The 25867-nt window shown below is 35.2% G+C and overlaps 1 protein-coding gene across 4 annotated transcripts in view; it reads right to left on the bottom strand.

Moving 5' to 3' along the window:
* The window catches only part of atp10d (ATPase phospholipid transporting 10D), a 60259-nt gene that overhangs the window by 23971 nt on the left and 10421 nt on the right, over nucleotides 1-25867 (bottom strand). For 3 of the 4 annotated variants that reach the window (XM_015345273.2, XM_015345270.2, XM_015345271.2), the window contains 6 exons: nucleotides 14378-14709; nucleotides 13392-13586; nucleotides 7141-7345; nucleotides 5299-5384; nucleotides 3469-3575; nucleotides 1589-1720 (listed from right to left, as the gene is read on the bottom strand). In XM_015345273.2, the coding sequence (XP_015200759.1) occupies nucleotides 1589-1720; nucleotides 3469-3575; nucleotides 5299-5384; nucleotides 7141-7345; nucleotides 13392-13586; nucleotides 14378-14652 (1000 nt within the window). In that variant the 5' untranslated portion in view covers nucleotides 14653-14709. Of the gene's footprint in view, nucleotides 1-1588; nucleotides 1721-3468; nucleotides 3576-5298; nucleotides 5385-7140; nucleotides 7346-11607; nucleotides 12192-13391; nucleotides 13587-14377; nucleotides 14710-25867 lie in introns of those variants that run through there. The other variant, XM_015345272.2, reaches the window with a different exon arrangement.

Below are 25867 nucleotides of genomic sequence, written 5' to 3'. Positions count from 1 at the left end.
AATTAAAACAGAAAAAATAACTTGATTTACATAATCTCTACATCTGTTTTCTAAAACAAAGTACCCCTTTTGCAATACTGTCAAAAGAATGCGATTTGCAATCCACCTTGCTTTCCAAATTTGAGGAGGCTCAGAGATTTTATCAGCTGTATTCTGAGAGCACGTTCCAATTTAGCCAAAGGGCTAACCATTCTTAAAACATCCTAGTAACCTCTACCTCAAACTGATTTTTTTTCCATGTTGTGAATATGTGATAATAAAGAATCATGTTTATCTGTTACACAATATGCCCAGGATAATTAAATCCCACTCGACCTGGTGTAAAATCTGAATATCTTTCTCTACAGATAAAGGTATGAAAGTTCAGGACACACCCCGTAACTTTGCATTCTGTTCCACTCTGGAGACTGCATAAGGAAAAAAGTAGACAATCGAATGTCTTCTAGCAATTGTTGTTCTGCATGTACAATCAATTAATTATATTGTTACAAAACCTTTGTATTTCAGTTGTACAGTGGTGGTACTCAACTTAAGTTGTCCCTAGGTGCGAGTGTGTGCGTGTCTGTGCATCTGCCCATGTGATAGACTGGACAACCTGTCCAGGGCATATCCTGGCTTGTACCTATTGTTTGCTAGAATAGAGTCCAACTCTCTCAAGACCCTGAATTGGATAAAGCAGCTAAAAGATGGATAGATGAATGGATGGACGGACAGATGGAGTGGTATTTTGCATTGGACAGCTGAAACTAAAATACATTGTTAAAAAATGTTAGGGTACATACAGTATCCTCACCACAAGGACCCTAAAAATACCCTCTAGAAAAATACTTGAAAAGTGTGAGCTACAGCATATTGATTTAACATCGCATAAATATGGCATAAGTATTGCAGAATGCATATTGGTACTGTTATCTGTTTAACATCACAGATATTACATCAGTGTCATTGAAAATAAACTGGAGGCAATCATTTATAAAAATATTTATTGGAGTCTGGAACAAGCTATGAGGTTATGTTGCTTGGATTCTTTCAGAAAACACATAGATAAGAAGTTTGGATCAATGAGATACTAGCAACCAAACAACTGACTTACAGGATATAAACAACTGGAAGCTATTGCTTTCTTAGGCATTTATTAACAAAAATCCTGAAGTCATTATATCTTGTATTTATCTTACTGTATTGTTCAAAATGAATTTGACTTCAGGCCAACTCAAAAGTCAACAATTATCTAAATGAAAAACAAGATGTCCAAATATACAGTAAGTTCCTGATACAGCAAAGAAAAAAGTGCATCTCATGCTCTAAAATGAGGCATTATTTTCTAACCTGTCACTTCAAACTCAAAAGTTATTCATTTTTTTTACTTTCTTGAACAAATGCTGAAAAAGTAACTCTTAAATCAAATGCTTACAAATTAATTTAATTAATGATTACACTTTTGATTTTACTGACAGACCTACCTCACATTTTCCCAAACTATATCCATATGGAGCCATATTTTCCCCAAAACTGACACAAAATTACAGCAATTAAGGCTAAATTCAGCATACCCTTATCTTAATGATCACTAGGTGTTTTAGCATACCTATAGCTCCAGTGAGGCACATAAGGAAAAGCAGAACAACGCTCCAAAGGACATCAACATTCAGTCTTCTCTCCAGTCTGCTCCGTTTATACCGAGGGCCGCTGTTATTCTTCATTGCTTTGGTCTCATGCCCTTAAAAATAAAAATGAACACCTCCTGTGAATATCAGCTACAATTCCTAAAACTCACGTTTTCCAAATTAATATGACTACTTTGATGAATGTCTTGCAATTGACACATCACATTTTTGGCATCTTCTTTGTTTTAATAAAATGTAATTCTTGATTATTGAAATGTGGGGTAGATTTTAATTTTTTCATGCATTTACGCTGAGAAACTTACAATCAGTCCCTAGCTGGACTCTACATATCACAAAGTATGTAAACACAGCAACTAGATCCCTTAGAAACTTTTTAATTATTATTGTGAGTTTTCACAACTCCAAACTAATTAAAACATTTAGCAGTTAACTGAACTTACTTGATTAGGATTGCTTTGTGAAACTTTCTATGAAGAATATTTTTAAAAAGCATACTGTTTCTTTTTAAGAAAAAAATTAACTTAATACTATATTCTTTAATTTCATGATACAATTACTATTTTCTCTTATCAGTAAAGAGAATTGTGTGCTTTTCATTTAAAATGTTACATAATTGTATGTAGATAACTGATTGCAGTAAAAGACTGAGATTGTGTGTTTCACTTTATGTTTACATGCATTAAACTTTAAGATTTTATGTTATATGCATTTTCAGCAATATCGTGAAGAAGTGAGAGGTGGCTTCGGAAGAAAGCCACCCAATAATGAGAATAGACAGGTTAAAATGAACCACACAACACAACTTGGCTAATTGAATAACTGACATCCAGAGGGCATGAAATTGTATATGAGTGAGATGAGCATATAGAATAGGATCTATGTGGAACTGGCCACTCCCTTAGATTAACTGGAATGTGCTTGAGAACAGCGAGGAATGTGAGAGCTCCAGAGGGAGTTCTCAATAGCAATAGGTTGAGCTGGCTTATAGGTCCGGGAGACTCAGCAAATGAGAGGGCTTTGAAAAATACAGTTTAGGCTATACTGAGGGACACCACGGTTGCTGGACAGGGAGACTGAGTGATATGTAGAAAGGGGTCCCAACAACCTATTGAAGGTGAGGGAAGCCTGATGGTAAGGGAAAGTAGGCGCTTGCCGGACAGGCTCAAAAGCTCTTACATTCCTAGGGTGTAAATTTTGTTTGAAAGGCCCAACAAGGTTGAAGTGCACTGTTGGAGAACAGGGTTATCCTGCTGTACCAGGGCTGATGGGAGGCGATTGCACCTGGACAAGTAGGGCAACCCCACAGGAGAAAGAGAGAGAAGTCTAGTAGCCCAGCGGGAGTGCCGAGTACTCTAGCTGTAATCAATAGCAGACAGGTATGCAGTCTTCAAGAAAGAGATAACAACAAGCTGGTGTTAGGAGTGCTAGTGTGGTTGGTTAGGCCGCATCGCATCCAAACAGGATCAGCTAGTAAAGCTAGAAGTGAGAACAGTGAAGGGTGAAGATCAGTTGTTAGGGAAAATTATGAAGAACTGAAATAAAAAAAAACAAGAAATTCAGTAGTTAGTAAAGAGAGTGACTGGGTGACACCGAGGAGTTGGGTAGAACACTCCAATGTATGATTATATTAGTGAAACACAGAGAGAACAATGACACGCAGCAGGACAGACTTTCCTGAGAGGGAAGCTAGAAGTTCTGTCCATTTGAATGAATGGATGCATAAATGCAAAAAAATGCCAGGGCTGGCAGATTGGTGAGTATGCCAGTGTTGCCACAGTCCACTTGCTTGCACCTATGTGTGTATGGCAGCACAGTATTACATAAATGGAATTATACTTACCAGCATAAACAACAATGCCAACTACAGTTTCTGTATTTCGAATTGTGCAACTCCTAAGCAAAAGATTTTCCTTATGTAAACCCACTCGTGTCTGATTGGGATGCTCCCTAAAAACATTAAAAACAAGCCAAATATTGGACAAATGATATTTCATCTCAATATAATAAATTTAAAAAAAAACTACTTGACTTACTTTTAATTAACTGCAAATAAAGATGTTCTGCTTATTATTTTAGGTACAGTGCATAAGAATTGCTAGTGGTTTCATTAAATATTTATTAACTTCAATGTAAACTTACCCTTAACAAATATTTAATGAAAGTAGTATAAAAACATAGACTAATGAAAGTTCTAATCTTTAGAACATTTGGTGTTCATCAAGCTTTTATACACTTCCCTGACTCCTGCTGCCTTGTACAACTTTACAGACAACTAAGTTAAAACTGCACTAATAAAGTTAATCATGGCGAATGAAATATTGACAAATATGGAAAATGAACAAATCTCTGAATTTAGAATGCATTCTTAATATTGTTAGAAGTGTTAGGAAAAAACAAAAGGGAAATTCTGAAGTAGGGCTGAGCGATATGACCTCAAATCAATATCACAATAATTATAAATTAACAATATTTTTTTAAACCCTTGAAATTATATGATTACATGAAGGATCATGTTTTAAATATGTGAAACTATTAAAGTTGCACACACCTCATCTTATCTCAATGACTTAAGGACAATAATTTAAAGACATAATTCATGGGAACACAAACAGAATAACTTTTAATGGACATTTTAACATATTGCACAATATGTACATTCATGAAAAATATAGAACTTTGAATATTTTTCAAATACAAACTAAATCTAAGTGTCTTACATCTTATAAATTGGGCAGCGCAGTTTGAGAAAAATATTTTCTCGAGGACACAATGTATCTCTTGTCATGGGTTTGAACAAATCTTTTGAAACCACTGTTCCACTGTAGCTATGGGGACTATGTCCTTCGCTGTGCAGTATGTAATGGCATTCGTTATCTCGTTCCATCTGCGCAAATCTTTTGCATCTTGAGTGGCATTAGTAAATGCTTGTGTTAGAGACAGCTGTTTGGAGGAATCACTTCAGCCATGAGTGCGCTTGTCAGTCTCTCTCTTTTTTTTGTGGCCATGCACTTTTTGCATTCCACGACATGGTTGTGTTTCAGGCAATAAAACAAGTTGCTCGTGTTACATTTGGTTTTCCGACAGTTTACATCTGACTTCTCTTTGTTCAGTATCCTGTTTGCTGAAGCCAAAAAATGACCAAACAATCGACACTGCATCTTTTTTAGATACCAAGTCATCTTAATTTGTATTTGAGTCATCCCCGCCTAACTGGGGTTCAGCATAAGCGCTCGTGTTGTCTCATGCCCAGCACGATTGTGTTTTGAATGAAGAACGGAGATTGGATGAGGCATGTGACCAGATATAACGACTGGGTGTTGTAGTTTTTTTAAGAGGACTGCTCATGAAAGCCCACAGTAGGGAAAGCTTTTACCGAACATACGGGCATAAGCAAAATTAAGTTGGTGAGAGATTCTTAACGTGGGTATCGACAATTTTTTGATATATCGCCCAACCCTATTCTGAAGTACTGACAACATACAGGCAATCAACTAAAATTATGGAAATTAATTGATACAAATACCTTTATTGCAAAATATTCTGTGTCTTCTGATTGACAGATAAAATGTTTCAATATGCATTCTGCATTCTTTTAAATACTTGACAAAATAGGAGCAAAACATACTTCAAAAAACAACGTTTTCAGAAATAAAGCAAACTTATTACTTACATGAACCCTCTAAAGCGATTTAGGTCATTGTTGGGACCTTCACACTCAATACGACTGTTAAATGTTTCTGGATTAAATTCACAGCCCTTTAACAGAAAAGAGTGTCATCACACTATGTTATGCATGTAAAAGTACAATAGCACTGTTCACTAAAAGCTCCGAAACATGCTCAATCATTTAATTAAAATATTTTTGCCAGTCAGGATCTCAGTGAACCTATGAGATACAGAGGTTCCCTTTTTGATGTACTATTGCAGTGGTTCTCAAACTGTGGTATGCGTACCAGCATTGGTACGTAGAGCGCCGCCAGCTGGTACGCCATATGACCCATAAAACTGTGTTGTGTGCTGAAAAACTGGGACGGTTTTCATATTTTCTATTTCAACACGTGTCGAAAACGCAGCCTACGTACTGCAACAGTGCACGCTAATACTTCAGTGGACACGAGATACTCTGTAATTCTATACCTCTCTATAGGAATGCATGCTACGAACGCAAGTGACCAATTGTATTAAAAAAAAACTGTCTCCAGCAAATAGGGAGGTAGGAGAATGTGCGTGATTTTGGAACAATGCCAATGTTGTAAACACAGGAATGCATAGAAATACGAGCTACTAACGCTCGTAATCTTGCGAGCACAGGAAAGCGTGATAGATAACAGAAAAATATTTAAGAACTGTTCTAAGTTAAATTGAGAAAAATACACAGAGTGTCTCTGTGTTTCACTCCCATGCGCATGAAATAAAAACTTAAAATAAATACAGAAATAAAAACGGAAACGGGGAAAAATGCAAGCTTCTGAAATGCTAAAGCAGGTAAGCCCCACACTATTTTTGAAGAATCTTATTTACCGTTGGCAAAAGAGCTGACACGTGTTATGTGTGGAGAAAAAGCTGCTAAACAGCTCGACCTGCTGCCCCCCCGAAAGACACAGTCATTTATAGAATTATTGAAATGATATCAAAAGTACGGTGATAGAGCGCGTTAAGATGAGCAGATGTTTTTCACTGCATTTAGCTGAGTCTGTAGTCAATTTGGCCAATTCACTCGTTTATGTTAGATATGAGTTTGAGGGTAAGTCCCATGAGGACTTTCTGTTATGTAAGCCGCTACCAACAGGAATAACAGGAGAGCATATATTTCAGCTTCTGAATGGATTTATCGAAGAGAATGGAATCGACTGGATAAAATGCGTCGGAGTTTGTACAGACGGTGCTAGAGCGATGACAAGCCGACATAGTGGTGTAGTTGCACGAATTAGAGAGGTTGCTCCAGAAATTAATGGACGCATTGCAACATTCACCGCGAGACCTTTGCCATCAAGAAAATGCCAGACGATTTAAAATCTATAAGACTCTGTTGTGAATTGTATCAAGGCTCGAAAAATTCACATCTGCTTTGCTCGACTAAACAGGCTCACCCCTCTCTGCTTTTTTATTTTTATTTGTTGTCGTTACTGTTTTTTTCTGTAAAGCGCTTTGAGAAGCCAGATTTAAAGGCGCTATATCAAATAAAGTTTATTATTATAATATTTATTATATGTATGTGTGAGTGTGTGCATGCACACTCATGTTGGTCATTGAGAATTTCTGGGGTTCCTATGAGATGATGACTTGTAGGTGTTACTTGGATGCTTTGTTTGGATTAGGGGTGGTACTTGGTCCAAAAAGTTTGAGAACCACTGTACTATTGCAACAGAAATGAAGGTCCTAGTAGGGTTTAGATCTAAATACCCTATTATTTTCACCCTAATTATACAAATTTGCTTTTTTTTGTGTAATGTTTCAAAACTTAAAGTTCATCCACTTCATGATGTGTTATTAAAAGTGGTTCCACATTTACCTGTTCCAAAAACCCCTTGACAACCTGCCTTTGTTTTAGGTTTGTCTCTCCATCCAAATTTGCAGTCTCTATGTGACAGATGCCATCAGGGTCAGAAGAGTACAGAAGCACCATGTCTGCAGGAATTATTTCATTACAGGAAAGGCGAACAAAGTCTCCAACACGAACATCCTTCCAACACTGATCAATGTATTTTTTATGTTTTCTGAAATGAGAAAAGTTTGAAGATTTGACTAACTCTAATAACTAAAAAGAGTAACAAGAATTTGGAAATGATCCCAACAATTATAGAAGTTGTTCCTCATTATTTTCAGAATGTAAATGCAAAGAAATACTGTACCTTTGGTAACTTGAATTTAAATGTTAAATTCCACATTTTTACATAAAAAATATTGAAACCTAACAATGATTAAATTAGATTACTAATTAGGAAACACGGATTTTAGCCTATTTTAAAATGCATTTTAATCCCATATATGTCTACAGGATAACAGTCCAAACTTAATGTTTCACATCATACAGTAACACCTGAATTAAATAAAATAGGTGAACATAGTAACTGAAAATCTTACAAATGTGCCCAACAAGTCTGAGTTTCTCATCATCTTTACCACCAGTTGTGATTATTTTTATCACAGCGCAAGATTATAACAAGAGCTCTGGAAAACATACAAGCAGGAATGATAATGTGAGTAAAAATTTAATAAGTGAGAGGCCTAGAGCAACTCTTAATGCCACCTACTGTACATATACATAAAAATGAAATAAACATGTTCCGTATTGTCATGATGCATTCACAAAAGCTAGGAAGGTTATTTTTATTAAAATATTTGATAAAAATCTGAATAAGCAATTAATGTTTGTTCACCTCCCCCTCAAGTAAGAAAATGCCTGCGTTGATCAGTTTTACTGCTGTAGCTTTCGCACCAGCAGGACAGCATTCAGGACCATGAGGACTTTAATCCAAATATGTACTTATGTCAGAGATGCCCACTATTTTTCATGTTTCAGTTACCAGTGCCTAAACCAGCAAACAGTAAAGTGCCCTCCACAAAATCACAAGTATCTCTAATGTGCACTAAGCAGAGGAACTCCTTGCATCTCAAGCTTAGCCAATAAGCAACCAGGTACCCTAGACTGAAAATAGTCATGTCTAGACCACAGGGTTTAAACCTGTACTATAAATCAACTTTTATTTTAGAATCATTATATTTTATATAATTTCACCAAGCAGGGATTGATTTGTGTATCTACACTTCAGATCACAGCACAAAAGGAACTAGAAAAATACAGACACCATTCATTAATTCTGGAAGAGTGGTGTGTACCTGACTGACATGGCCAAAAGCTTGAAAGCTACTTGGAAGTCACAAGAGTTACTATTAACTTGGCCACAAACTCCCTGGCCAACTAAGTTCAACCCTAACCTCAGGTGGCACTGAGGCAATTGTCCACCTCTTTGGAGAAACTCAGATACCATGGGCTTGCTATCCAGGCTCAAAATTTGAAAACTTGGAGCATAAAGTTTAACTTGCGATCAGGACAAACATCTTGCTGGTTAAGCCCCTGTGACAAATCCATTCAAATTCATGACAACATTAGGGATCACCAGCACTTAATTTAAACAGCATTTATTATTAAGTGCCACTGGTTAGCTAATTTCAGCTACATCCAGTGAAATACTGTGCAGTTTTCAAACCTGTCCCATTAATTATATTCAACAATATGTTTTATAGCAAATTTTTCCCGCCATACGAGCCCAATTATTTCCAAAATGTATGTTTGTAGAAGAAAATTCATTAAATGAACATTTAAATTCCTATTAAAATACATGTACAAGTCTCTGTTTTGTTCCAGGTGCTTGTAACTGGACATAAACCTGTTGAGGTTAGGTATATATCTGATGTATTTGAATAGCTTGGCATGATAAATTGCCAAGTATATGTTATATCAACCAACACATCTATTTAATGCAAGACATTATGTTTACATGCATTATGAAGCAATTATTGTATATGGAGAAATAAAATTTACATGATTTAAAACTTGTGAATCAATATTATTCTACATCATAAGTATAATTATCTTACATTTCCTGTAAAGACAGTTTAGGCAACAGATGAGAGGAGCGAAAAATAAAGAATAGAGCAATGAACTACAGCCTGGAGGTCTTTTTAGCAGATGGAGTAAACTTATATAATAAAAAATATTTATGTGTATGGATAGATTGTTTTAGCAAGTACTTGTTAGTAAAGTGCTTGTTTATCAAGAGTGTATATACTTCCCTAGTAACGATGATATACATTGCCTCCTAATACTGTAGTCACAAAAAAGTCCTCACTCAAGAGTAGGAGGAAGAACTGACAGTGTGCAAACATGCTGGACAAGAATCAACAGTGAGTACAATCAATGGGTAATAAACTGTAGAAGAACAACAGGACTTGAGAATTTGAGCCAAAAGACAATAAAACCACACCTAAAGAATGTGGTTAAGGTTTTCATATTTAGACCCATGTTACCCATTGTAAGTCAGATACATTTTAAAGGTAAAAGATTTGATTAGTCAAAGATCAAGATTAGTCGTATATACTGTAGAACTACACTTATATGCTGTACCTGGAATTTTTGTTTTGTTTAATTGTTTGCTAGTTTTCATGCTTCAAAGTTTTACATTTACTGCATATCTCTTGATTCCACATTCAGCACTTAACAAACTGGTATGAGCAGAAACAGAACTAAATCTATGGGTAAAAAAGTTACATAATCTAACCCAGCATTCTTTTTTTCCATTTTGTTTGATTCCACCAACCATATCTCAGAGAAAATATTGATCCCCTTGTTTGTGAAGGATAGGTAACCTTACATCTGGTCAACAGCTGATTAAAACTCATGAAATGCAGCTTCTGTTTGCCAGAACCAAGACGTAATGTACCACTCCCACCTCTGACAGTAGGATGCTCTTGTTTGTTGTTGTTTTATGGAACAGTTCTCAAATTATATTTTTCTATGAATATGTTACAGAATTGATGTCAAGCTGTGATCATTTTTATTTGTACTGCCCCACATAGTGCTGGTGTACATTTTGTAAAAACATAACCTTGTCTTTCTCATTCAGTCTTTCACTGACGGAATTTCAAGGTTTTTATTAAACTTGTAGAGTTTGTATAAGCTTAACAACCGAAAAGCACTATACTATATTTAGTTATTGCCATATGCTTAATCATTATTATGATAATGATGTCAAAATCTTACTATTATTAACTAATTCACTCATTGTATTGTTATGGCAGGGGTATTAAACACAACTATATGGATTAGTGTATAGTTACTGTACAGTCTGTTCTCTGCTGAACCCCAATTATAGATCTGTATTTAATCAGGCATAAAAAGGAGAAGTGATGATACTGTATTAAACACGCTAAACTAAACCTTTATTTGACTCAATGGTGCGACTAGCTTGAGATGGGTTAAAGTTGCCCTAATATACAGTAGTAATGTAATCACAAGCAAAGCAGTGAATAGCAGAATGCTGCTTAGTAGCATAGTTAAAGGGACACAACAAAATGGTGACAGATAAGAATTTAAAATATGAAGATAAGCACATAACCTTCCAGGAAGAAGGTTCCAACACAACAGTACACCAGGAGAGGATAATAATGCAATTGCTATCCTCAAATTGTCTGATAAAGCAGTAAAAAGACAGAAGTGGATATGGTATTTGTGGACTTAGCTGATTCTTTTGTCATATTTCAATGGCCTCCTTTTTTGCTGGTTTACAGACCACAAGTAAGAGGCAACATCACCTAACACTACAACATGCAAATGTATGCCTTTGAATTGCAGTCTCCAGTACAAATTACAATGTCACAGTATTACTTTCTGAGAAAGTGTCACGCATCTAATTGAAACCAAAGTAGGTAGAGTCAGCATGCATAAACTGCAAAGGAACAGGTAAAGGTTATTTCCATGCTGAAAAGAAAAGAGATTCCTAATAAATTTGGATTTAAAACATTTTGCCACAAGGGAACAGAAACAACAAAACTTAAATCTTTCCCTTATCTTACTTTTACTCACAGTGTAGGTTCTCTGTATTTGTTATCCTATTTCTTTGTTTAATGCTGATTCTTACTGTGGTTGCTGAACAACTATGCAACAATGGTTTTAGTAACGATATGATATTTTATGTCACTTCCAGTCTACAAAGTTGACTCAGCAAAACATTTTTTTGAAATTGTTCATAATGCATTTAAACAGGAAATAAATTAAGTTTGCAGATAGCAGACACATTACCATTTAAGGAGTAATTTTGTTCTAGGTAACAGCTATCACACACAGTACATATCTGAGTTATGACTATATTTTAACACAAAGGAAAAATATCCTGTTATTTTCTGAAAAATTCTAGAGATAACAAAACTTAGTGGTATAAACAAAGCAAAATGTTAAATTGTTTGAGCAGTCGCTTACCTACTGTACACCTTACAAATAAGGCTATTGATTATTTTATCAGACTTGCATTTCCTGTAATCTTCCCAAAGATCTTTCACAGCAGTAACCATAAGAATGATCACTATAGGAATCATTCCAATTTCAGGCTGAAAAGCATTTACAATTGGCACAAAATTCAAAGCTGAAAGAAATATGAAATAGATGTTGGCACATCTGTGAAGCTGTTCAAAAAGATTCTTGGGAATAAATGACCAAATTGTGTACTTGTTGGTACGGATTTTATTCCCAGCATAAGACTCACACATCCTTCGGAAGACCTCATCGTTATTTTCTCTGAAAATTACAATTCTTTTCTTCCTGTGGTTCTTCTCATGCTGTACTTTCCTTTTCTGCCAGTGTGTTTCCATTTCCACCACTGAAAGCTTTACATCAAAAACTTGATATGTTTGTTTCATGTCCAGAAATTATATTGGATCTTTATGCAAACTTTGATAATAAAAGCCAGTATATTCCAGTTTTTCCAAGTTCCTGAGGCTCTGAAGCTTTTTCTCCTTTTAAATCATTCTCTTCTTGAGCACCTTATGACTTTCTCTGCTTTATAGTTTCTGAAAGTGTATGCAGTCTGTTAATTATGTACTAATGTCAAATATGTGACTCCTCCTACTCTTAGCACTGAGCCAGGACATCAGACCTGTTCAGCTTGTAATACATTCAAGTACTGTATAACAATTCTAAGTTGCTTAGTGTAACACTACATCATACATGAATCTAAAGCCCCTTTTTATAAAAAAAAACAAAGGTACCATAAAGAGTAGCAACACTGAATTGCTCATACAATAGTTTTGCTAACCAAAATATTTTAATGAAATCTGCCTCAAACTAAAAAAACAGTTTACCACTAGTAAGGAGCAAAGTCCGACAAAAAACAGCTGTGTTGTAGTGAACTGTTGTCCAGGTGAAGAAAAGTAAAGATGATTTTGTAAGAAGCATATTTTACTGTAGCTGGTTGATTTGTTGAAGAAGAAAGCCTTTTAAAACTGCGGTTTGTTAGAATCTTCATACTTCCTAATACCCCAGTGACTGATGCAAGCAGAAGAAAGGTCACTAAGTCCCACCAGCCTTTCATATTTATTACTCATTTAATTGCACTGCAGTTTAGCTGGAAGCGCCTTTATGAATTTTATTTAAAACAAATAAAACAGTAACTGTGTGAACCTGACCAGTTAATTAAATCCAAGCACATTTTGACATGGTGTTTTTCTGGTTTTGTAAATATAAATCTGCTCATTTTGTAAATTGAGCTTCCTGGTTTATTACTTTGTTACCTCAGCCAGAGAACTAAAGAAAGCAGCCTATAGGTATCACAGGTTGCTCCTGACAATAGAGAGTGTGCAATTGTTAACTTTCATAATCTGCTTAGCTAGAGTCAGGACACGATTTTCTTTTTTAGTAACCTCCTATTATTAGGTTTTTGCAATAGTAGTTTATTACCATTGTACTATAAAAAACTGATACAAAATCAAAGTCACTGTAGTGATGTGGCAGCCAAGATCCTCCAGCGTACTTTTGCAACCGTGCTTTTGCAAAGAGCTTTGTGGCAGTAGCTCTAACATCATCACTGTGCTGCTGTTTAAATATACTCTTTCCTGCATAGTCCTTTCGTCAAACATTACTGACTTATTTATCTTGGTCTCTGAATGTCTATAGTCAATTCCAAATTTTTAAAAAAATTGCTCTGGAGGGACATGAGAGTTAGGGGTGAGATCGACCACATGGACACAATCATGAATTTAACAACTTACCTACTGTAAACTTTAGTTATGTTGCTGTTTATCTTTTTATCAAAAGTGTATCTTCTGTAATCTTCCAGGGCATCTTTAAAGGCAATGACAATCAGGACAACAAGCAGGGGAATCATTGTGATTTCCTTTTGAAAAGCCTCAACCACAGGCACCCAGTTCAAGATGACAATAAAGAGAAAGTACAGATTGGCAGCCCTGAAACACAAAGGCATGAGATACAATAACGACAGTGAGTAATTGATATGGCTTTAATAAAGCCAATTTACTCCTGTTCCACATATAGCACCATGGAACGGCATTATTTTCTAGGTTTTCAATTGTAAATACTTCCAGAATGTTTAAGCATTTGTTTTTCACTTGGAGGTTCTTTGTTATATTGTCTAAAAAAAAGTAAAATAAATTATGATTGAATCTTGATTTCAGGTTATAAAGCTATAAAAGGTCTTAGTTTGGAAAGGGTGTGTATAGGTTTCTATAGGCACTGTAACATCTTTTATGACTGTTTTATATAACCAATAAGTTAAATGATCTGATTTAACTTATTTTGTCCAAGACTAAGAAAAGTACTTAAAATTTCCCTCACAGTAAAATTTAAAAAATAAAACAAAACATTTCATATATGGAAAATGTATAATTTCAATATGCAATTGTACAGTCTATGTTCTGCCAGTGTTAGCATGAAGGTTAAAGAGGTAAAACTAAATTAGTATTACAATGGTGATTCAAAATTGTGTGGGGGTCTGTAAAAAGAAATATCCTGTACTCATCTAAGGATATAAATACCATTCAGTATTTTTAAAATAGATTTAATGTTTAAGAAGCCGAAAATGATAACAATTGAGTAATAATTATACTGATGAAATTAAAATTAATTTTAAGAAAACAAAAAGGAAAAACACAAATTATTTTTCCAAGTAATACCAAACACATTCGCACAGAAGAGAGAACACCAGTTAGAAATGAAAACCAAACTCCTCATAACCTACCTGTGAAATTGCTCAAAGAGGTTCATGGGAATAAAATTCAATACAGTGTATTTGGTTGTCCTTATACTGTTGTCCATATAGGTCTTGGAAATGTTTTCATATTCTTCTATGAAGGGGCCCAGGCAGGGGATTACAGTTCTGTGCTTGCTGATACTCTTTGGGGACTGGTAGAGCAAGCTCTTAGACTGGAGTGGAGGGTATTCCTGGTTGTGTCTGGCCCTAGCAGAAACCAGCCGTTGCCATGGGAAACGGGCCCATTGCACCCGTTCTTCCATAGTTCCCAGGTACCTGTCCAGCAGGCTCCTTTAGGTAAAGAAAGTATCCAGCCTCAGCTGCAAAAGAACAAAGCCCTGCTGTTATAAAATCACACACTTATTGTCTAGAAAAGGAGGAAAAAACATGTTAAAAGCCATGCGAATATTCTTAATCCTAGCCCTTGGGGTTCAGAATCCAACAGGTTTTCCAATATCTCTTTAAATTACCATCAGATGAAGGCTGTGGAAAAAGGACAAATGTACATAATTCAACCTTAAAATGATCAACTTATCTCTTTGCCCAGGTAAAGAGCTTTAATAACTTTACCTAAGTGAAAACAAAATCCTTTAATACTGTACACATCTGTAAGGATTTGAAGATTTTGATTCAAAAGTCTTGAATATGAAGCATTTGAAAATTCATTCTATATTTCTTCTTATTATTCATTTTTCATCTGAACCTTCTTCATCATAATGCACTACTTTACACTTAATTAATCATATTTACTGCATTGCCCCAATGGATTGTTTATACTCCTCTAACGGACTACAAAACGACACTTATTACTGTATTCTACATACTATCACTAGAAAACATCTTAGAATTGCAGTAAAAGGAATAAACTCTCTCAGTAACAGGTAATATGTGGCTGACTTGAGGCATATGAAACAGAGTTCTATGACCTCCCCTGTCAAAAACAATCTACAGATCTCAATCCAATTCATAACTGCTCACAGTGGTGGAATGGGATTTTCAACCCCACCATTATCTTCAACTGAATAAAATTCTGCAAGAAGCTTGGAATGGAATTGTTATGTTAATATATTGTTCAATAATATTCAGCTATTCTTGCCGCTTCCAAATGCACTCATTGGGAAATCCGAATATTTTCACCAATATGGACAGTATTACTCTATTAATAAATGTAATTCTTTCATATTTTCTCACAAAGGCATCTGCCAAAAGAATAAAGAAAAATATTCAGAATTGTTCAGTTTCCCATGAAAAATTAATTTCCCTTAATAATCCCTTAATTTCCATCAAAAGCCAAATGAAGAAAGAGAGCATGTCTACATATACAGTAGGGTATATCTAGGCACTGAGTATCCATTAGAATGTTTTTACTTTCCAACAAAAAATACTGTGCTATAGCACTGCTGGAATGAGTAACAAAACCTTATTTAATATAGTGTTCACATTTTTATTTATCAAAGGCAACTAATCAATAAAATGTAAGAATTACTAGAGCTACTATTTTTAAAATATATTTGCTACAGGCACTGTCAGACGGTATCAGTGCAGTCACTGTGGACTGGTTTAATGTCAGAAGTATACACAAGTTAGAAACGCCAAGACTATTGCAGTTTACCAAACAATACAACAGGGTGCATTAGTGCACTACTTCAGAAAATGTTATTCATGACAATCAAACACAAACGGATCTGAATGCAGGGGAATGCTCAGTCTTTCAGATTACACATGTTCTGCCAAGCCATATTTGGCATATGTACCAAGGAAAGCTACATCTGCAAGTCTTTGATCATTATCCTAATGTGGAACAGGTAACAGGTTTTATTCCATGCTGAAAAGAAAAGAAAATAAAAGAATGGAATAAAACCCCTTACCTGTTCCATTGCAGCCTACGCATGCTGACGCAGCTACCTACTTGAAATACATTACTTTAATGAGACAACAAGGACATACAGCATATTAGATCCAATTATAGGTGAATATTGTACAGTATGTGTATTAGTACTTTGTGTAACACTAGTATCCTATGGAAATAGGAGAATGGATGCACTGTTAACAATATTTTAGTTTCACTGGTACAGTATATCACTGTTATGTTTTTGGATGTTCAGCTTGTGAACTGCTTATTGCGTGTTTGTTAAGAGAGTCCTCCTTCAGGTCTATCTTTGACCTGCAAATGTGCACAATTGAACATACTGATAAATGAATAGTATAATACTCTTAGATCTGTATTTTTCCAAGGGTGTTTAACGTGTAAAGCAGCAGTCTAATGCCAACATTTAATATATTTTCTTAGCAATGGTCTTCACACATAAATATTAATCAAAACCCACATACAGTACATTAATTTCAATACAGATAACTTAAATTAATCGACCTGTGAATGGATGTGACTTTAATGTAACACTACATGATCCAAACTATGATTTACAGCATAACTCAATCTGTATTATTTCTAAGCTGTCCACACTGTATACAGTGCCTTGAAAAAGTATGCAAAACCTTCCTTTGGTGTCCCATTTTGTGAAGTTACAAAATGTTGCATATATTTTTAAAAAGTCAGATTTTATTCACAGCCTGAATGTTCAAAAATAAGCCTTTTAAGGAAAATAAAATTACAGTTAATATCTGCAAAATCTAATCAGAAAAAATAAATAATATGCTGATTGTGTATGTGATTTATTGAGTATTATCTTTCAGATCATGTTAAGTTGGACCTATGCCAAATGTAACACTTTTAGACAAAAAAGTTCCAGTTCAAACTCATTTTTCAACATTTGAAGTGTTACTTCAGTAATTTGCTCAGGTTTGTCCTTATTTGCTGTGAATACATGGAGTACATTTTGTATAATGTACATAGTAATTGCTACTTCAAAGAGTCTTGACTACACACTTTAAAGCAATAAAATGTGAGAACTGTGCAAGTATCCGAATAATTTTGCTGGGCACTGCATACAAAGACCTCAGTAGTGACTACAGCCTTGTTTATTATTTTACAAAATAATAACTAATAATAATAAGGCCACAAAATAAAGCCTTTCAAAAACAAGCTTAATTCAGGCACAGTGGTTCTGAAACAATTACGTTTAATCCTGTCTTCTGTGATTGCTAAACTGCATAAACGTACAAAGAGGCCCCAGAAACTTTATTCATCTTGGATTTGAAATTATTTTAAAAAATTAAAATGCAAAAGAAATCTCTTTTGCCAGAAATAGAGGGAAATTATCAAAGAGCAATTCAGTCATGGTTATGATATTTTTAATCAATTCAGTTTGTGTTATGTCATGCCCTAAGGTTTTTTTCTCCTTTTCCTTGTGACAACTTGACAATTACGACTTTAACACAAACCTTGTTCCACCCAGGTGTATTTTTTCCCACATTATTGAGCCATTATGGTTACCTGCTTATGCACTCTCCCAAAAAAGAAATGTGTTAACCTCCTTACAGAATGATTTTGAAATTTTGACCTGGAATTTGTGAATTCATCTTTTTTTTTCCTTGAGAGATCTGTAAAGAGCATGTCATGTACAACATATGGGAAAAGAGTCTTTCTTAATCAATATTTTTTTAGTATTTCACATCTCCATGTAAGGTTTTGCAAGTCCAGTGAAGAAAATCTCTAGATTTCCAAATGCAAGAACCCAGAGTAGGATATCCAGCTCAGAGTAGGATATCCAGCTCGACAACTACAGCAGTCGTGGTCCTGGAGTACCCTTGTCTTCTAGATTTTGTTCTGGGTATTTAATTACTAATGCTAATTGCTTCCAGCAATTGATTTGCTTGCTAGTTTAGATTTTTATTCTGTACTTAGACCTTGATTTAAAAAATACCCTGGTACAGATGTTTGCAATCATGTTCATGGTAAATGAAGACACAAGATAAGATGAAGAATAACTGCATAAAGCTAGCTGGTGATACTGTTACCTCTTTGTGAAAACACAATCTCCCTGACTCGTTCATTGTCTGAATTCAGAAAAGGCAAAATATTAAAAATAACAGAAAATGTATAAAAATAAAAAGCTGTATGATTTGCAATTGGTATGAACCTTGCGTTAATTAAAGAGTTGAATGAATGACCTCATTCATGTCTGCTAGCTGAAATATAAGAGTTTGAACTTAAGCAGGAAAAACTATCTCAGTGTTGTGGGTTTTCTGATACTGTATACCAACCAGTGTGTACCTTTTCATTATCGATTAATCTAGTAATGGCTGTTTAATTATAAAAAAAGTAGAAAATGTTTAGAAAAGTTCAGGAGAGACCGCATAAATACAAAAGTACTAAGTACTAATGCTTTTGAAAAAAATACTTGAACTAGGGTAATGTGAAACCAAGAAAAGTTCAGGAAAAAGTCTAAACAAGTATGAAGCTTTATAATAAGGAACCATTTGGAACAAATAACAAATACAGGGTTTTCTAGAACCAAAATCTGAGAACCGGATTGACTTTTTCGGTTCCGGAAGACAGGGAACACTGGCGCGTTTGGCTGCCACTCCTCTCACCAGTTTTTCATTTTTTAATCTACTTATTTATGTTTTTTTACTTTTCCTTTATCTTCTTGGCAACACTGATTTCTAATTTCGATTTCAACCTCCACTTGCATTGTGAATTTGCTCAACTGAAGACTTTCAACACTTACTCTACCGCCTTACTCTAGATCTCCTTCCTGTCTTGTTACACCATCTTGGATTCATCGATTATGTCTCTGAGGTACACAGCACTGCACCCTCTTCAACTAAAACAAAACTACTTCTTGGTAAAAGACCATTCGATTCTTGCCGTTTTACTGGGATTTTACGACCGAGTCGCTACAACCATTGCAGCACAGGACGCCGTTTCTTTCATTCATCTGCCAGCGGAGTTTCTATCCCTGCCTTTCGGTGAACGACTGTAAATCCATCCCGTACCGGCGCCAACCTAAAAAAATCTCCTATATCTACCGTACCCAGAGCGCACTCTGCTTCCCCCTGAATCTCTGAGACTGGCCAGATCAGCGCTACTCAATACCCGGTCCATAAACAGCAAGGCTCTTCATTTATGTGACATTATCAAAGAAAAAAAACTGGACCTTCTGTGCTTAACCGAAACCAGGCACAAACAAAATGACAGACTCCTGTTTAACCAACTAGCCCCTCCTGGGTTTGTTTTGTTTGACCTTCCGTGTCTTTCAGCCAGAGGCGGGGACATCATTGTTATTTATAGTCCTATTACTATACTTCCTCCCTCTTCTTTTGAGTGTCTTCTTGTAAATGTTTCTATCCCCCAATCTACTATTATTGCCACAGTTTATAGACCACCCAAACTCAGTGAAGCCTTCTTAGGTGAGTTTGCTGATTTTCTCTCATTTTTATGCCTTTAGTTTAAAAGGATTCTTATTCTAGGGGACTTTAATATACATATCGATTCAAGGTCTTCCAGTCTGGCTAAAGACTTCCTTTCTCTATTGGGATGTTTTGATCTTACTCAGTTTGTTTGTACCCCTACACATAACAAAGGACACACCTTAGATTTAATTATTGCAAATGACTCTTCTGACTCCCACTGCTCTCCCCTTGATCTAGGCCTCTCTGACCACTTAGCTATTCTCTTTAATCTGGAATTACCAGTTTCTAACACTTCCCCCCCACGCTCTGTAAATTTCCGCAACTGGTGATCAATTGATCACCCAAGGTTTGCAAATTCTGTTCTGTCCCCCGTATCTTGTTTCTCTTCCTCTGACCCTCTAGAGGACAAAATACAGTTACTTGAAAGTGCTCTTTTCTCTACCCTCGACGCCTTTGCTCCTTTAAAAACTCGAACCATCTCCTTCTCTCGCCCTGCCCCATGGTACAACGACTATCTGCGATCTATGAAGGCAGCCTTTCACAAACATAAGCGTCGGTGGCGTCTTTCTGGCCTAAATGTACATTATCAGGGTTGGAGAGATTACTTGTCTGAATATAAGGTTACTATAGAGTCTGCTAGATCCACCTACTTCTCTCATTTCATTGAATATCACCAAAACATCCCCAGACATATTTTCTCCACCATCAACAGACTGCTCAAGCCAAACTGCCCCACCACATTGCCTGCCTCATCGCAACGAATCTACTCTGAACAAACTGCAGTACGCCCAAAATTCAGCAGCCAGAATCCTGAGCAGGTCTAGTGCAAATGATCACATTACTCCTATCCTAGAGTCTTGCACTGGCTTCCGGTCATATTCCGTGTAGACTTTATATTCCTCATGCTCACCTATAAGGCTCTGCATGGCTTGGCACCTCAGTACCTGTCTGAACTATTATCGCCCTACTCTCCACCTCGCAACCTTCGCTCTTCTAATTCTGCTTTCCTTACTGTCCCCCAAGCCCGTCTACATTGTATGGGTGACAGGGCCTTCTCCTGTTATGCCCCCAAGGTCTGGAACTCTCTCCCCAAGGATATCAGAGAGTCACCTTCTCTAAACTCCAACTCCTTCAAATCCAGACTGAAAACCCTCTTCTTTAGAAAAGCCTTTACTTAACTGGTTCCATTCTTCACCCCTCTGCTTTTCTTAGTACCACCATCCACAGTCTTCTCTATATATTGTAACTGTGTTTTATCTTGTGTATTCTTCTTATTTATTGTTGTTGTCATCCTGTAAAGCGCTTTGAGAAGCCAACTTTAAAGGCGCTATATAAAATTAAGTTTTTTATTATTATTATTATAACCACTGAGACATACCGTCAAAAATGGAATTACTTATAATACTACCCTCATACTAAATATATGTTGTAAGTAAAAGGACAAAGCTACTATATTTTCATATTCTGCAAAATATATTTAATGGACAAAGACATGACATTATATATCTCCTCAATCAAAGACAATTGTGAGCTATTGCAGCCTCTCGGCAAAGCAGGCCACCATGAAATTGCTGTTAATTAAAGTGGTTGCCAGGCAATACAGTGAGCTGTCTATTCTGTATTTACTTTCAATATAAAACCAACTTCTGCAGACGAAAGTAATTAGCTTAAGCAGCGTATAAAAAGAGAAGGACATGAAAAACACAACAAAGGTATAAAAAACTAAAAAATGTTCAGAGCTTTTGGTGCCATAGCTCTAGTGAAAGGGAATAAAATTTAAAAGCAGTATTATAAGCTGCAAGGCATCATGCTTAAACATGTTCACGTCAGTAACACCATAATTTCAGACTGCAATTTTTTTTTAACTGATTAAATTCATTACGAACATAAACATCAAAATAGTTTATGTCTGAAATCTTTCAGCCATAAACGCGTACGCTATATTTATAATCAAGCACTCAATGGGCAACTGCCAGTTAATTTTTCTAACAATTTAAATATAGTTTAGCAATGAGCTGATTAACAATAGTAGATGAAGGTGCAAGTCTGGAATTTAATCACAAATTACCTGGCACAAAATGTTCTCTACTGTACAAAAATGGACAACAGGTTATTCCCTTTAGAAATCAGGCAGAGGAACTGTAAATTTAAAATGAAATACCAAAAGCAAAACATTTACATCTCTTATGACCAGAGAACAAAGAAAGCCTAATAAACTTTGTTTATTTTTACTTTCAAAACATTTATAATAGCACATATAATGCAAGACTGTAAAATAGGTACAAATATGTAAAATGTGTTATGTTTTATAGTTATACTAAAAAAGCAGTAATGTGGTTGCCGGTTGCAGAAAATTGCATTGCAAAATCACAGTGATCAATTTATGTTCTCCTCACATTCCAGCCTAACTTGGGTTCTTAAAACTAAACACTGCTTCCAAAACGTTAAACAAACAACTCTTTTCTAGGGATAATACAGCATTTAACTTTCCAAATGCATAACTTAAACAAGTGTACTGAAAAATGCACTTTCCATTTGAATAATCTTTCCTCTTTTGTACTACTATATGTCCTCAAAAAACAAAATGGCAGGCATTATATTAAACATCTCTTGCTCCCTGTTACATTTCTTTTGTCTTAAATTTAAGATTTCAAATACTTCTATTTTAATACACCGAAGAATATTTTATTGGATACCGCAAACTAATCTTTACTACTTGTAGCCTTGTGTAAGCAGAGCTGTGATTGTTTAAACAAATATGGTAGAAGCTTTTAAAATAATATATTTAATTGCAATTGTATGAGGTAATTGAAAAGAACAGCAATCTAATAGTCAGCACTTCATTGCATACAATCATGATTAGTCAGATGTTGCTTTTTTCCATGTTTAAGAGTGTAGGGAGTATAGCAATTCAATGTGACAAGAAGACAAGCAGAAGATTATACTTAATGAAATATTTACACTGAAAAAAAGATACAGTATGAATCCAGATTTACAGAGCACACCAGACTTGCATTTGAAATCCTAGACAAGTTTTACTGTCATCAAATGAAACTAATGCCTTTGTAAGGTTAGAGTGGAGAGCTACGGTTGCGAGTGTCTCTCAAAATAAGGGGGCCCACACTAATTCCTGTTTTGCTTATTTAGTTTCTAATGCATAGCAAAATCAAACATCAGCAAAATCACATATCATCCGGGTGGAGCAGTGGCACCATGGCTAAGGATCCACCTAGTGACTGGAAGGTTGCCAGTTCAAATCCTGCAGCCGGCAGAGAAATCTTACTCTGTTGGGCCCCTGAGAAAGGCCCTTAACCCCAACTGCTCCAGGGGTGCTGTATTAACGGCTGACCCTTTGCTCTGACCCTAAGCTTCTCTCTTCTGGTCTGTTTGCCTTTGTGTCATGGATAGCAAGCTGGGGTAGGTGGAAAGACAAATTCCTAATGAGAGAAATTACACAGTGTATGGCTAATAAAGTGATCTCTTGCTTACCACAGCCTTAAGGTCTTCCTAAAGGAATATATATATATATTACAGATTAACACACTCAACAAAATACATACATAGAACGAGTATTAGCAATTATTTTTCAAATTCATTTTATGTAGTGCTACTACTAAATATGATAAAAAGGGACCTGGTTATCACTTAAGCATTGTAGTATGGGTGCTTATATGCAGGTTATTAAAAAGTGCATTAATAAAATCTGAAATATACAGTGATTATATCAGGTTTATCTATTAGCTGTGTAACAGAATGTCCAAGCTGGAGGGTACTCCAAACTTTAGTGTAATACTAACATAGGGAAGTAACTTAGGAGAAGCAGGGTGTAGTTTAAAGGAACAGTGGATTGCTTCTACTCTAGCACCATTTTTTTCTGAACACTTTTTACACCCACCAGTACTGTACAAATGTAATGAGTAGCCCAGTGGAGTGCATTGTTATAATGCTTACAAAGCTAAAAAAGTAAAGGTTTAGATTATAATGGCATCATACATTATTTTTACCAAATAATTTGTGGATTAGCTAGATATCACAGTTTGCCATGCCAGTGTGAGACACTGTGATACTCTGACCACAGTTTGGGTAGAAAATGTTCCTAAGTTTGTGAATTCAAACAAATTTAGACCTTGATAAGACCTTAAATATTTTAACAAAAATGCACTAATACTATAATTTTCATTAACTGTCCATTAAAGAAGCATGAATCTAACATATACTTGTCCTCATAAACTTCAACAGCTTATATACAATTCCTTTAGTAGATGCATTTAAATTCTTCTAATTTAATTCTGAATTTAATTTTGTAATTTATAATTAGCAACAATTACTAATTAAATGATGGAACTTTAAAAATGTGATAAATGAAACAAATCCTTATTACGGAGGTTTTCTTATTTTTAATAAACTTATAACAAAGCTCTATTTATAATGAATGTCAATATTTAAAAATATGGAAAATTCAGGCAGTAAATGACTTTTAAAGGTGGTAATAATTACTCATAATATAGACAAAATAAAAAAATAGTATAATTGCATACATATGAAAATGATTTAAAAAGGTTGTTATTGCACTTCAAAATCTAGCCAAGATATGTCCGTTACTCTAATTAATTAGAAGCCACCTGGGAAATGTTTTTACCCACAGCAAACCAAAGCTTTCATCATGTTGAGAGTTCATTTGCTGAGCAAACTAAGCATTTATGTTGAAAACCAGTAGTGGTTTACAAACTAGGTCCTCATGTTCAGATACTAGAGTAAGTCAAACTCTCAAAACAGTATAAGGCTTTAGTAGAAAGTAACATTTTTCCATGCTATCAGTTCATTTTTGTGGGTGTAACATAAATCAAAAAGCATAATTTTATATGAAAAGATTTCATATAAAATTCTGACAGAAGAGCTGGTAGAGTCACTTGACATCATCATAAACCCATCAGTATAAGTTTTACCCCTTTGCTGTGACAAAGGAAAATAGAGCCCAGCAGAGTTTGTAGCATAGTTTGTAGATATTCAGATATGCTGCTAGCCTCCTGTGCCATAATTTTATAACCTCTTGAAATTGTATTCTGAAAAACAGGAAATAGAATGGTTTGGGAAATGTGGAACTTTATTTCAGTTACTGACTATCTTGTTTACAGAGGTCTAACAGACGATGGCTAAGCCAGTAAAGCAGGTTTTCATGTATCATGTGAAAGCTCACTTAAGGTGTATTAATTAGCTTATACCTTTAGCTACTACAGCCGAAATTAGCAAATTCAAACTCATGCATTCTGGATTTGTCCATTCTTAGAATATCATTATTTACAGAAAGTGATAGACGTAAATATTATATACACCAGTCATGTAATCATCTAAGCATCAAATAGCTCAAATAATTTTAATTTGTTTCAACATATTTCTTCATTAAATTAATATTTATACATCAGTACTGTTCCTTCAGTCACATCTTTATAAACAAATATGGCATTAAAAGTAACACTTTCTCAAAAGAAAAACAACTTCAAAACATTAACACAAACCTAGATCAACTAAAGATGACATTCTAAGAGTCGGCTGGATTCTGCCAACATAATATCAGCACTTCTGCATGAATACATATGAACACAAAACAAGCAATTTGTATGCACTACTGCAAATGACACACCTTTCTTTTCAGGTGTTTGTTGCTATTATATAATTTTCTCATCTAAAGGAAATGTGTACAATTTATGGTTAAAAAGGGTAAGACGTCTTGCAAAATAAAAGATAATCACATTTATTTTCATTATATATTTATTAAGGTATTTTAAAGTAATATTGTTTTCAAATATTTGTCACAGACTAGTGACCAAAGCAGATCTATAAATGTCACACAAACACAATTATATCAGACACAAATGTGATTATCTTAGAAATCCAAAAACAATGAAAAATCTTAATGAAGTATGGAATACTCAGAGGTGAGGTGCCATAACAGGAGTTTTAAATGGGCATGGAAAATGAACAGGAAAAACTTCTCAAGGTAAACAGATAAACAAAGGAAACTGAAAATAAAAAAGAAGTGTTCTACAAAACCACAGCCGAACACCACAAAACAAAAACTTAGTTCCTCTTTTGAGCTATAACCCTATGTCTTTATTAATAAAGACCTTCTTCATAAAGGTCTAGGGACCAAGCTAAGTTGTT

This window comes from Lepisosteus oculatus, chromosome 1, assembly GCF_040954835.1.
Source record: "Lepisosteus oculatus isolate fLepOcu1 chromosome 1, fLepOcu1.hap2, whole genome shotgun sequence".
NCBI lineage: Eukaryota > Metazoa > Chordata > Actinopteri > Semionotiformes > Lepisosteidae > Lepisosteus > Lepisosteus oculatus.
Note: the sequence above shows the minus strand (reverse complement) of the source record. Positions and strands in the feature narration are given on the sequence as shown.